Source organism: Poecilia reticulata, linkage group LG23 (genome assembly GCF_000633615.1).
Source record: "Poecilia reticulata strain Guanapo linkage group LG23, Guppy_female_1.0+MT, whole genome shotgun sequence".
Taxonomy (NCBI): Eukaryota; Metazoa; Chordata; class Actinopteri; order Cyprinodontiformes; family Poeciliidae; genus Poecilia; species Poecilia reticulata.
Genome location: NC_024353.1, coordinates 12,322,793 through 12,335,933, shown reverse-complemented (window position 1 = coordinate 12,335,933; position 13,141 = coordinate 12,322,793). Strand labels below are relative to the sequence as shown.

At 38.5% G+C, this 13,141-nt stretch overlaps 3 protein-coding genes across 3 annotated transcripts in view; all 3 read right to left on the bottom strand.

Annotated features, from left to right (window-relative positions):
* Nucleotides 1–441: 441 nt before the first annotated feature.
* On the bottom strand, nt 442–7,553 carry ube2nb (ubiquitin-conjugating enzyme E2Nb). Its single transcript, XM_008400932.2, has 4 exons — nt 7,445–7,553; nt 5,517–5,763; nt 4,190–4,330; nt 442–2,219 (listed from the first exon to the last, which is right to left on the bottom strand). The coding sequence occupies exons 1-4, from the start codon at nt 7,472–7,474 to the stop codon at nt 2,176–2,178; spliced, it is 462 nt and encodes a 153-aa protein (XP_008399154.1). The 5' UTR covers nt 7,475–7,553; the 3' UTR covers nt 442–2,175.
* A 1,727-nt stretch (nt 7,554–9,280) lies between these two features.
* mrpl42 (mitochondrial ribosomal protein L42) lies at nt 9,281–11,351 on the bottom strand. The gene is made up of 5 exons (XM_008400933.2): nt 11,235–11,351; nt 10,786–10,849; nt 10,436–10,520; nt 10,101–10,264; nt 9,281–9,386 (listed from the first exon to the last, which is right to left on the bottom strand). Exons 1-5 carry the CDS (start codon nt 11,311–11,313, stop codon nt 9,341–9,343), a joined length of 438 nt encoding a protein of 145 aa, XP_008399155.1. The 5' UTR covers nt 11,314–11,351; the 3' UTR covers nt 9,281–9,340.
* A 294-nt stretch (nt 11,352–11,645) lies between these two features.
* The window catches only part of pwp1 (PWP1 homolog, endonuclein), a 5,013-nt gene continuing 3,517 nt past the window's right edge, over nt 11,646–13,141 (bottom strand). Inside the window, exons 12-15 of the mRNA XM_008400935.2 lie at nt 12,988–13,078; nt 12,775–12,896; nt 12,547–12,652; nt 11,646–12,460 (exon numbers count right to left, since the gene is read on the bottom strand). Coding sequence (XP_008399157.1) covers nt 12,366–12,460; nt 12,547–12,652; nt 12,775–12,896; nt 12,988–13,078 — 414 coding nt within the window. The 3' untranslated portion in view covers nt 11,646–12,365. The remainder of the gene's footprint in view (nt 12,461–12,546; nt 12,653–12,774; nt 12,897–12,987; nt 13,079–13,141) is intronic.

The following is a 13,141-nucleotide window of genomic DNA, read 5'->3' as shown; positions in this document are numbered from 1 at the left end:
AACTCCGAACTCCAGCGGAAATGAGGTCAAATGTACGCACCATTAACAAATTAAACCAGAACGATTTAGTAGTTTCTCTAGATGCAACAAAACACTAAACTTGTAACACCCACTGCAGTCTGAACAATACTCAGCACGTTTACGACGAGCATTTGTTCTGACCTGCTGCAGACTTGATTCACAGCCAGACGCACGCCTCTTTTATCACTCCTGTGGAATGTTTTGCCCACAAAGGCCTCCAGTTCATTAAGGTTTGATAAGTAATTATGTCTTACCGAAAACGACCAGAGTTTTGCAAAAAAAATTTGCAATGAGGGTGAATAATTTCAGGTGCAACTCTATGTGGGCTTTTTCAAAGTGACGCTAAACTTTTAAGTGTAATCTTCTAATGATTCACGCTGCACACCTTGAAAATAAAAAAACAGAGGAGACTCCTCTTACTTACTCAACTCAGTTTATTTACAGCATGTTTGAAGAGCCATGTAAGCAAATGTACTCAAATCATCGACAGAATTGCTTTTCTTTTTTTTTTTTCTCCAGTACACATGGGGAGCTGGTTTCATCAGTTTGATCTCAAATTATTTCCATCTAGCTGCTCCAAACCACTTCCTGCCATAAACTCCAGTTGGAAAACAATAAATTAAAGATTTATGGCAATCCTTTAGGGTTTAAGCTAGAGAAAACATAGCAGTTAGTAACTGGATGACAAATCTAAGCGACAACTAGAGGACGATAACCCTCCTCCCGACCCCAACAAAAATGTATTTTACAACATGTTAAGTCCTAACCCAGATACTGAGGCAATAGTCTGTTGAGACACAAATCTGACCACAGAAATCATCATTCAGCCTCCCACACTAGTAGATGTTGACAGCTTTCTTCCCTCCAACACAAAATCCTGTAGGAATTGAGGAAATGTTTTATTTTGTAACATCACCTTTTCTTTCTGCCACCAAACTGACCTTATTCCCCCCTCTGGAGTCAAGTAAATGCACTTGCATAATCGTTACATTATTACAGACAGTTGGAACATAAGCGTGACTGACTCAAAAAAGAAGAAGAAAACGAACACCCATATGAACCAGTTCGTGTTGCTCTGATCAGCGTGGGTCTGATGGATGCCTTCATTTATTGTTCTTAAAATCAAAAGATGGACAGGCAGCTAAAGCAAAAGTCAGTTTCAGCACTTCTAAACCTTCTTTATTTACCGACTGAGATCATTCTAGATGTGTTGGGAAATGACTTTAAGCGTGTGAATGTACTCTGCTCACCCTCCCCACAAGGTCCAAAAATATTCCTGACACGAAAAGAAAACAACAAAGAAAAAAAACAAAACAACGTTGCCTCTGGTTCTGTAATAACTTCCTTTCATTATCCAGGTTTTGCAGATGTTCAAATACCTGATTTGATCACAGAAACTTGAAATTGCATGGAGATAAAAATGATAAATGCAGAGGATGTTTTATGTTCCAGAATAAAACTAATTTAGCAAATATGTAAATTGTAACGTGAACTGTTCTGAGTTGAAGGACGATTTGTCTCACTTAGCTGAGAGAGAACAATTTACCGCAGCGATTTTGAACACTAATTTTTTTAAATGTTAATTTGTTTAGATTGACCAACTTTTACTAAAATCTTTTATTAACCTCAAACTCTTCTTGCTTTTTAGGACATAAAATTCATATTCCCTCATTTCACTACTCCCAGATGGAAAACAAATGCTTTCCATCTGCTGCTTGAACAAATTAAAAAAAAAAATTAAAAAAAGACATAAAGATGTGTTGACAAATGATGGGTTTGTTAAAAGAAAAAAACTTTAATGAATATTTCTGCAAACGTACCAGTCTGTGACTAGCTCAGAACAACATGTCGCATGTACTTTAAGACATGGGGAGGGTGTTGATGGTTGTCCATGCATTTAAATAGCAACACAGAAAAAAAAAAGAAGAAAAACAAAAGGCTAACACACACTTAACGCGTCTTAAGAGAGGAAAATAAGTCACCCACGGGTCTGCAGCAGTAATTCTCATCATTTCTTTCAAATATATTTGGACTTATTTCTTGTTTTTTTTTTTTGTTTTGTTTTTTTCTTTCGTATGTGTCCGTTAAATTCAAAGGTTGACAGTATAGGAGTACATTTTGTGGATCACATTCAGACGCCTCTTCTCGGTTCCTCTATACTTCAGTGTTGCTCGCGTAGAGCCTGGTCCATGTTCGGGCTGCAGGAGGGGAGAGGAGGGGAGGGGAGAGAAACAGGAAGCTTGTGATGTCGAGCAAAGGTGGTGAAACGATTGTTTAACCGATCTGAATCATCTGGAAGTGCTCCAGAATGATGAGGATTATTTATAGAAAGACTTGAGACTGTAAAGTTGTTTTCTCTGCGATCCAGCAGGGACTGGACTGCTACACTCTGACTCCAAATCAAATATAAAGTGGCTTTTACTCCACGTCGAAACAGCGCGAAGTCGTTCTGCGCTCGTGCTGTTCGGCTCAGCCGGCCTTCGGTAGCTCCTCTGTAGGAGCTCGTAAAAACAACCTCCGAGATAAGATCGTAAGATTTAACAGCGCAGATGTGGTTCACTGACATTTTTAAGGAAACGAAACTGATGACGGAGCAGAGCTTTGGTAATAAATTATAATAAATGACAAAACACCATAAAAAAATAAAAAAAAGTTAGGAGGAAGCAAACTGAGTATTTTCCGGATACATTTGTGCTTAAGATGCTGTGTTATGGTTTTATTATAAAATAAAGTACAGATGCGCTGATCAGGACTTTCCGGTTTTTGTTTTGCTGATGACATCATCAACGACCACTCCTGCAATATTTGATGAGATTATATTTTTGACAACTACGACCGTTTTCCTGTAAATATCTATGCAAGATTGAGTTGCTTAATGATCTCACTTCTCAAACCTTTTAATGTTGATTAAGAACAAATGTGACCAAATATATTATAAACATAAAGAGCATAAATGCCTAGCGTTTACAGTCACGTTTGACTTTCTTGCAGTCCATTGTAACAAGAATATTGTGAAATTGTGACAGATTCGCAATGTGCACTGATGTTTTTAAAGTTTTCCCAGGCAGAAGTTGTCTAATCACTTTCTAGGATTCTGCCAACAGGAGTTTCTTAAAAATAAAATGAGGTTAGACAAGGTGTCTCTCTGGCATGTTGCCAGCTGTTTAACTTTCAGATGCACGTCTGACTGATTAGCGAGTCGTCTGTGGTCATGTGCAGCCAAGTCAATCATCTAAATGACACCAAAACTTTTTGACGATTGTCAAAAACTTGTTCTGAAAATACAGTAATGTACGATATTGTAGAAAAACTCCTATAGGGCATAATGTGAATAAATACAAGCCGTTTCCTGTTCATTTTGCTTCAAGGGGTTGGACTCATGACTGCACTGAGAGCTATTTATATCCATTTCTTAGCTTAATCTCATAAAATTTCAATTTTATATTCATATTTTAGAGAGCTGTGTTTTACCAGCTTTATTTTGTACTTTTCTGAGACCTTGACACCAGAAGGCTCCCATGTGTTGATCAATAAGCACATTATGTAAACTAATGCGCTTTAAGGTTTAATTAAACTGTTAAACTGCGGTATGAGTGAGAATCATTTCTTCATTTTATGTTGCACTCAAAATGGCTGCCTCTGTAAAACAACATGCAGCACATTTTCTTTCTTAAAAACAAAAAGTCTGATGGATCCATCTGTAAATATAGTCAAGTGGCTGCAGGCTATTTGCATTTTCTGCCTCCAAACACCTCACAACATCCATCCATCATCTACACTCGCTCATCCTAACAAGGTTAGCCTAGCTCCAGCGTTAGTGGGAGAAAGGCAGGTACGCCCCGGAGGATTCAGGAATTCCTTTCACCTCTCCGTCTATTGTCTGCATTTGCCGTCTGATTATGTTAATGCTGTCCCTCCTACGAAGCCGCAGGCAGAGGCAGCGCCGGTTTTAGTGGTTCTTCTGCAGCCTGTAAAACTATCGCAGAGCTTCGGGTGTGGGTGGAATTTCAAAGATCTGGAATTCAGCTAATATTTCCAGCCATCTGTCAAAGCATTTCTCCAACTGCGAGCCGGCGACAACCTGAAGGAGCTGCAGTGCGGTTTGGCTGCTCTCATCCCCTTGTTTTCACATCAAATCGAATCAAAACAGATACATCTCAACACCGACCTGTCTCGATGGCATGGCTTTCGTTCTTCTTCCACTGCTCCGCGACGTCGTTTGCCAGGGGGTCGTCTGGGTTGGGAGCGCTTAATAATGCCTGGATAGATAGCAACACTGTGCGGATCTGCAGGGCTGGAGACCACTTGTCTGTTGGGAAAGATGCGAAAGAGAGAACCATTGATAGCGATGCAAAATATGCAAAACGAAGAAACGGCCGACAGAAAGACAACACGGATCCGCTGGAGAGCAGAAGCCGAGCGAAATTATTACAATAGCAGGGAGAAGCAACCAATCAAGATGATGCATTTCAATACAAAACAAATACAGCAGCAATACACAATGTCTTTTATTTGTGAGAACAACACATAGTGCACAGTTATAAAATTAAAGAATTGTCTGATTTTCAAAATTAGTTACTTTTAAAACCTAATAAATGCATTGAGACCCACAAATCCAGTGCATGTTAACATTTTGGCAACGTCCATCAGGTAGACAGCGTCATCTCTTCTGAAGAAAGTGTTTTCCCACAATGCATCTGTGCCAACTGTAATGTTCAGCGGTGGAATATGAACTCTGGATGGGTGACACTGAGCTAAATTTTGTGGAATATTTTGTGGCATTCACTGCTATAACGATAAAAGTAAAACAATTTTTTTGAAATGGACGTTTTGCAGCAGTTCATGTAACTATTTACAGTCTAAACTTTACAAATGCTACTTTAAAACAATTAAAACTAGTATAACTACTTCAGCACACCAGTTATATAAGGTTGTGCAATTCACCCAATAAAAAGCAAATACATTAAATTAAGGAATATTTTCAAACATTAATATTTATTGATGCTCTCATGAGACAGGCTGAATAAAATAGATAAAACAAGTTTATTTATTATTACCCCAATAAAACTAAACTGCATTTAGATTAAATTAAACACAGGCAGACTAATAGTCTAAACTAATAATGTATTCAGATTAAATCAATGCTACACTCCATGCCGTTTTAAATAACAGAGAATTAAAATGGATGTTTCGCTTTAAGCTTTTAAATTCTATTTTACTTTAATACATAGAAACTTAATATAAAAGAAAGTTTCATTTCCCAATGAAACTGGATTATTTGTTGCTTAAATTAAAGGCTCTGTTTTATGTGTAAATGTTGACATTAATCTTAAAAGTTCAAACACACAAGAGTGTCGGTATTCCTTCAGACAACTGAACACAAAATATTAAAGGTTTTTTTAGTTTTTTTTTTTTATCAAAACTAGTAACTTTAGACTGTCAGGTAGAAATTTGTTTTTTTAGGTAAAGGAAAAGCAAATGAGAGACTCTCTCACCTTTCAAAATGTCTAAACATATTCTTCCCAGTTTGTCGACGTTGGGGTGATAGATTTTGGTCATGAATCGCACTTTGGGAGCTGCCATGGGATACTCTTCTGGAAGAAATAGTTCAAGTTTAAACGTGCCTCCCTCGAACGGAGAGTCCTGAGGCCCTGCGATGACCACATGGAAGTAGCGTGCGTTCCCCTCGTCGGGTGTAGCTGTGATCCCCGGAACGGGCTCTGCCATCAACCGCTGTGTCTCCTGCGTGTGATCGGGAAGACAGGCACGCACGCTTGTTGACTTTTATTAAAATAAGCATGCAAAGTGTTTCTTTCAAGTAGGTGACAGATGACAAGAGTCTGCCTTCGAGCGCGCACTTGCGAGACTACAATCCAGGAGTTCGGCGTGGAAACAACATGACTAATGACTAACTGATAGCTAATTTTACTAAAAGGCGTGCTTCTCTTTATATCTTAGAGTTTAGATTCTTGCATTCATCCGTCTCCATTTTCTGTTACTCAGCTCTCTTGTCTTGTTTAATCTGTATTGGCTGCAAATCAAAAAGCGCCCACAGCAGTGTTTGGCTTTGCCACTAGAAGTGTGATGTAAAGGGCAGACAGAGACTCATTAAATCACACTGAAATTAATATTAGGAGCTGCTGCTGTTAAACCACAGAAATAATGGGTGTAGGCTGGAAAATCATATGTAGACGCCAAGCTCTTGATGGTTTCACTTAGCAATAGGACGTGTTCTAAAAAATAAAAAAAATGCAAATTACTTTTAGATCTTATATTTGGCTACCAAAGTTTGGATAAATAAGCAGCCTTTTTCATAAACTAATCTATCTAGATACCCAAAAATCCAGGTTAATTATTTCAGAAACAAAACAAAAAAAAACCAACAAAAAAAAAGGGAAAGATTTTTATAACTGACCAAGCAGGTGCAGGCTTAAGTACCATCAGATGAGAGGAAACTGATTATATCTGACGCAAACAAACGCCTCTGTTGTAAAGGTGAAAGAAGAAAAAAAATGTGGAACGACAAAAAAAATAGAAACCTGGAAGTGGTTTCACTTTGTCAACTTGACGGAGCAGGCAGAGAAAACCTGCCAAACCTGAGGCTCGGCGTGGCGGAAAAGGCTGATCGCGCTCACTGCCGGTGTTGTACCGGAAAAAAAAGCACCCTTGCTGATTGAAACACATTCTGTAAGGAAGTGGATATAAATGAGGCTGTCTGAAAAATCAATTTGATAAGCTTACTAAAGAAAGACGTGAGAATAGCCAACTTTCGTTCAATTTTTAATGCGTATAATGAACACTGAAATGCGCTTCCTGTGAGGGAGGGGGGTCTTAAAAGACAGGGGTGTTTCTTTTCGGCAAAACACTGGGCCAGGCCCAAAATGAGGCTGCGGTGCGGCGAAGGGAGGAAACCGCAGAGCAACTGGACTCACAATACACCATTTTCTTTTGGTTCGTTCAATGACACAGAAGCAATGCCAGTACATTTTCTCAAATTAAGGCAAATTCAACACTTCAGGACCGCACAAGGACATAGTTTCACAGAAAGCGCCAGGCATGTGTAGGAACCAGAGGGGCTACAGCAGCTAGCCTAGCTTGAACAGCGAATTCATTCATATGGCCACTGGGACGAATTACAATAACTGGCTCGTTAGTGAGATTAATTAGAAAAGAAATAAACGCCAAATAAAATTCTTCCGAGTTTAAGCACAAACCGACGAGAATGGAATAAACGGAAGTGGCAAACAAAACAGTTGCAGTGAAGCGAGTTAGCTCGACAGCTAGCAAGGCAGAGGCTAACGAGAAGCTACAAGCGCGACATGGTATTAATTTATTTCCCAAATAAAAACCGAGCGATTCCTAGAAAACTCTCACAGCGTCTTATATGCGTGCGCACACACACTATATTCGTTGTCAGGTGTACCTTTATAATCCTACGAGGCAAACCGGCCATCTTGTGTTAGCAGTTATATTTGTAGCCGCTGACTCGCCCTGTCTTCAGGTTGGATTGAGCGAAGTGCCGGGGCGGGGACTGATAACTCACTCCTCCGGTACATTCAGATGATGACCTAACGCCGTGTGGATCCAGCAGCATAGCTACACATTAAAAAAGTTCACATAGATTAATTAAATTGGAGTATTATTTAAAAGTTATTTTATGTCAGTAACTCTTTCACTAAGTGAAGTATATTATATAGAATATTACACACACACTGATGTTTTCCAGCCTTTTTTATTTTGTAATTAGGATTTTCCACTTAGAGATATGAAAAAAAAAACATTTGAAATTAGAATATATCAGATCAATAAATTAATCAGTTTAGTACACGAATTAGGGGTTAATGAAAGTACCTGGTTAAAGCTTATTTTTCAAAAGGTTCTTTTGATCCGATAAACTCATGTGAATGCATATTCTAATCTACTGATTAGAACTTTGACTGGGCCATTCCAACATGTATGCAGTGGCTCCCAAATTTATTCCGTCCCAGTTTCAGGTCTTTTCTGTCCTCTAACAGGTTTTCTTTTCTTTCTCTTTTGTCTTCTGTGCCCCCAAGGCTTTGGAACTCCCTTGCTCTGAGATCACGTTGTTTCCTTCTTTCGAAGCAGGAAAGGAAACTATTCCTTTCGTTTGAATTTGTTTTGAAGCACTTTGTTTCATCTTGAAAGGTATTATATGGATAAAGTTTTAATTACTTCTTTCTTAAGTGCCCAGTTTTTGTCAGGACTAAGACTGGTTAAGGTATCATCCATCTTTCCATTTTTTTCTGACAGCTTCCCAGAACCTACAGAAAAGAAAACAACATTCCAATAGCAGTATTGTGGCTTCTCCGTCGTGTTTCACGGAGAGGCGTGTCTTGGGATTTGCATTTAGGTTTAAAAGTACAATTTTTGGTCTCATCTGACCACATCAACTTCTTCATGAATGTGTTGCAAACTGTAAACAGTTCTTTCTTGCCATTCCATAATGGCTATATATTTTTTAAATTATAGTACAATATATATAGATAAGCATAGTAAGGAAACTGCACAAAATGCTAAATATAAACTGAGGTAAATGTTTGCTTTAAACATGTTTAGATTTTCAATCTTAATATACAAAACTGAAAGAAAAAGTTTAGTCTCATGAAATTTTAAACAATCGTTTTGAAATTAGCACAAATCCAGTGGGGGAAAAACAATTCCACATTACGATATTGATGATTTTGTTTAACTTTTTTACAGTTTTAAGTGTCTATGAACTTCAGTTTGTAATATAAATGTGGAATAACCCTTCTGTGGGAAAGACAATGCCTTTTAGATAAACGGCAACTAAGAACTCAAGTTCTTATGTTGACACAAAGCAATACTTAAAAATGTGAACTGTTATAAAACATGGTTGCACAAAGATCCATGTTTATCTAACCAGCAGTGAGAAATATGCCGACAAAAGGTTTCATAAAAATATTTAGGAAAAAAATAATCTTAGATCTATAAACTAATATGCACAAGCCAATACATATAAATCCCTGAGTGCCTAAAGAAGGAAGTGCAAAACATTAGAACAATTAAAAAAAGGTTTAAAAGTGCTATATGAGGTCAGTTTGATTTCTTTCACCAAACAAAAATAATCAGGTTTTCCTGATCATTCTATATTTGTGTTAGAATAAAATGTCTTGCCTGCAGCTCCTTTCTTTCAACAAATTTGAATTCTTTTTCAAACCAGCATTATACATCAGTTGATGATGATAGGGTCAGGGGGGTCAGGCAAAGGAAAACAGACTGAACATTCACCAGTTTATTATACAATGTTTTTACAAGTCAATCAGTGTATGCACGTTGATTATCTGTCCTTAGGGGGTTTTTTATTGATGCGCCTCGAGACGTACCTGTGGACAGTGAAAAGGATTGCTTAGTATTTGCAAACAACAATCTCAGATAGTAGAGAAATAAAAACGAGATAGGCCTGGTTACAGTAGACATACAGTATAAATAGGAACAGAGCAGTGTTGTTAATGTGAGAAAAGTAGAAAAAAATTGGATGATCATCTTTAACTGGTATAACACCGGTTTTAGTTCTATCTTACACAAACTACAAAGAGCAAAAAGCATTTTTACTCTCGTCTTCAATGGGATTTTAAGCAATACTTCAATGCAAAGGAATAAAACTGAAGAGGAGAAAAGATACATAGGTTTTCAGAAATGTGATGTGTGTGTGTGTATTAAGCCCTCTTGAGTTTCCTGAGCTAACGTAAGCTGCAAATATTTCACAGTGGGGCAGAACTTTTATCTTTTTCCCCCACTCAAAATCTTAGCTCAGGACAGCTTTCCTGTCTCTCCTGTTGAAATGTAAACCCCAAAGCACAATGCCACCACCAACGCGTTTCATGGTGGAAATAACACCAGATTTCTTCCGTAAAGCATTTTAAAAACCCATCCATCATATTTGTTGCAACTCACATTGAGCCACCCCTCCGTGTTTGCTTGTCTCATAAAATCCCAATAAACCACAGTGAAGTTTGGTTGAAATGTAAAAACTCCAAGGTGTACAATACTTTTGTAAGACACTGCTTGTTTAAACGTTGTTGTATTTGCATACTTACTGTCCTTTAGGATAAAAGCGGTGTTTGGTGGTGAAGAACATCTTGCTCAGCTCCTCTATAGTCGGCCCCTCTTTGCCGTCCAGCACCGCTTTGCTGAGGTGGGCTTTCAAAACTTGATCGTGGGTTTCTGCTTGGTTGGTCAGAGGGTCTGGTCGCTCTATGGGCTGCAGAGGTACGCACACATGACGGGGTTTTTTTTTAATGCACACACTTATATAGCTTTTCCTGTCATACATATAGTGTGAACAACTTAATGAGTTTAAATAGTCAAAAAATAATGTTTCACTTCTCTATGTGAAACTGTTTGGCCTTGAGCACAGAGTAGGTGAGCTTACCTGAGTGAGTTCATATGGAACGTCAACAGCAGGATGGTAGCATACTATGGTTTTCCCATCAGACGTAACACCTATTTCCACCTCACTAAATGATAGAAATTAAGAAGTTAATGTCCAAGATGTAGCTCAACAATTTAAGTATTTTGTTTTACTTCATGTAACTAAATTAAAATTTTGGTTACTTTTTTTTCCCCTACAAAAATGCATATCTTACAGGATCAAATCTGTCAACTTTTAGCTGAGAAATGGCTCCAGGATCGATCAAAACAAAATTTCTGCCAGTCTCAAAGCTTTAGGATAACACTGCCTAAAGTGTAATTAGACATGGAGGCACATTCAAAGTAACACACCAGTTATGGCCTTGAATTAATGAGGGATTAACACCGGACTTCTGTCGAAGTGGCACCAAACACGCTGCAAAGGGAAAAAAAGCAGAGATATAACTCGTCATCGGTACAATATCATGGTCCAGTGAAGGTGTCACAAAAACTACTTTAAACTGACTACAGGAGCACGTTATCCATTTCCGAAAATAAATAAGATAGTTATTATATTGAAAAGATAACGCATTCAAATATTTAATACAGTATTTAAATAAATATTTTCTGTATTTCACACCGAGAAACCTGTATTAACATCGACGGTGTACTAAATAAAAATGCTTTAGAGCTTAACAGACGTCAAGGTTAGCCTCACTGTTAGCCTTAGCAGCTATCGTCAGTGTCAAAGGCGCTTTAAATGGGAAACTCAGCAACTATAACACCGTTATGGGTTCGCTCTGAGTGAAAACAACACTTACTTTGCACATTTCGCAGCGTAGCACCGTATAAAAGTCGAGATGCAGCGCTGTGCAGCTTGCACAAGTGACCCGACGCCATGCTCGGTTATTATGAAGTGTGCGTCAAAATAATAGTTCCGACTAAGCAATCCGATCAAAGGTTCCTATACTACTAACTAGCTGAAGAAATAACTTTATTTTTAAGTTAAAAATCTTAAAAGTTAAAAACGTTACTTTCCCCAGTAGCTTAAAGATGCTAGTCTGGATCTTAAGTACAGGTACTTTGGTAATAAACAACTTAGATACTATGAAGTATGCTTCTGTGTTTTCATAAAATCTTACTGAAATGTTGATAAACCAACCCAAAGTTATACATAATCGTAAAATACCAGTGTCTTTGGTACTTCAGTGGAAATGATTGTATTCTTCCACTATATTGCAACAAAATTTATTCAAAACCCACTTCTATTCATTATAGCCCACAGAGACAGTTTTTAATTGCTTTAAACAGATTTAAATGGGGATGTTATTTATGAACAGGAACCAAAACCTCAGCAAAAAAGATGCTAACTATATAGTGCATGCAACCAGAAGCCATAGACCGATAACTGTAAGCAATTTATAATATATTTGATCTACTTTAAACAAAATGTTCGTTTTACAACTGAACGCCAAAAAAATACCGATGGTAATATTAGGACCCACATAAAAAAAAAAAAATCAGAATCAACAGGAACATAGCTGGTAACTTTACATTTGTAATTACACTAAATCACTTTAACTGATTTATTTTGTGTGAACAGGTAAATCAGTCCTACTACTCTTAATAGTGAGTTGTACTTGTAATGCACAGAGAGAGGCATTCGGACAAAGATCTGAGAAAATGTGTACGATGTGTACTGGCACAGTTATAAAAAAAATAGCATTTCTGCCTCCAACAGATAATCTCATCTAATTATTGTGATTTCCATTTCCATTTTATTAGCAAGTTTGTGTTCCAGTCTTTTTAGAGACATGTTGGTCAGTCTTTATTAAACGCTGAGTAGAGATTTATCTAGTTCTGCCCTTCTCGCAGCAAGGCACAACAGGAAAGCCTGCTGGGTTTCCATGGTAATCCACCTAATTTATGATTACAGACGATCCAGAAGATCACTAGGAGACTTCCATGTCTGCTGTGGCTGCAGACGATGAAGCCTGGCTTCCCGGGTTCACCGTCATGCGCTCTCGGCTGCCGAACACCTCGCTCACTAAAAGCAAACAGCAAAAGAGGCAGTTGTATGACGAGAGTTAAGAAAGTTATAGGAAAAGAAAAACTCGGAGGGATTAGACGTACCAGCTGCAACGTCACTGATGTCCCAAATCCGCAAGCCGTCCTTCTGTCCCCCGAAGGCGTAGACGAAGGGCAGATCAGGGCAGCACGAAGCACAGAACAGCACCCCCTGTTCACGCCACCAAATAAATCTCATTTCACCACCCAAAAACTTAAAGGATATTCAACAGCTACAGCTCCATCTAAAGCTATTCAACCCTCGACTGCAAAATAGCGTATGCAACTTCTCACCATTTTCATGTCTCGAGAGTGCACCAGGCTGGGCTTGTTGCTTAAAATGTCCCAAATCTTTACGTGTTTGTCAGCAGACGACGTGACGAGACATCCTTTGATCTGGCTGCTGAGGTCTAAACCTGCAAAGGTCCAAGAAAAACGTCATCTCGTTCCACCATAAGCGACACAGGCAGACAAGACGAAAAAGTTTTCCGTCAGCATCCGACAAACCTGACACTTCTTCGTCGTGTGCCTTTAGCGTGAACAATGGTTTATCAGTGCGGGCATCTAGACAGTAGACGAAACCGTCCTCCGTGCTGGCCTGAAACACACACACACACACACACACACACACACACACACACACACACACACACACACACAC

Bases quoted from the DNA above. Each gene is read 5' to 3' on its own strand.
- mrpl42 (XM_008400933.2), bottom strand. From the start codon at position 11,313: ATGGCGTCGGGTCACTTGTGCAAGCTGCACAGCGCTGCATCTCGACTT. The intron at 10,850-11,234 runs GTAAGTGTTGTT...TTCCCTTTGCAG, and splicing joins TACGCTGCGAAATGTGCAAA to CGTGTTTGGTGCCACTTCGA. The intron at 10,265-10,435 runs GTAAGCTCACCT...GTACCTCTGCAG, and splicing joins TTCCATATGAACTCACTCAG to CCCATAGAGCGACCAGACCC.
- ube2nb (XM_008400932.2), bottom strand. From the start codon at position 7,474: ATGGCCGGTTTGCCTCGTAGGATTATAAAG. The intron at 5,764-7,444 runs GTACACCTGACA...GATCACACGCAG, and splicing joins TGCCTCGTAGGATTATAAAG to GAGACACAGCGGTTGATGGC. The intron at 4,331-5,516 runs GTGAGAGAGTCT...CTTTCCCAACAG, and splicing joins ATGTTTAGACATTTTGAAAG to ACAAGTGGTCTCCAGCCCTG.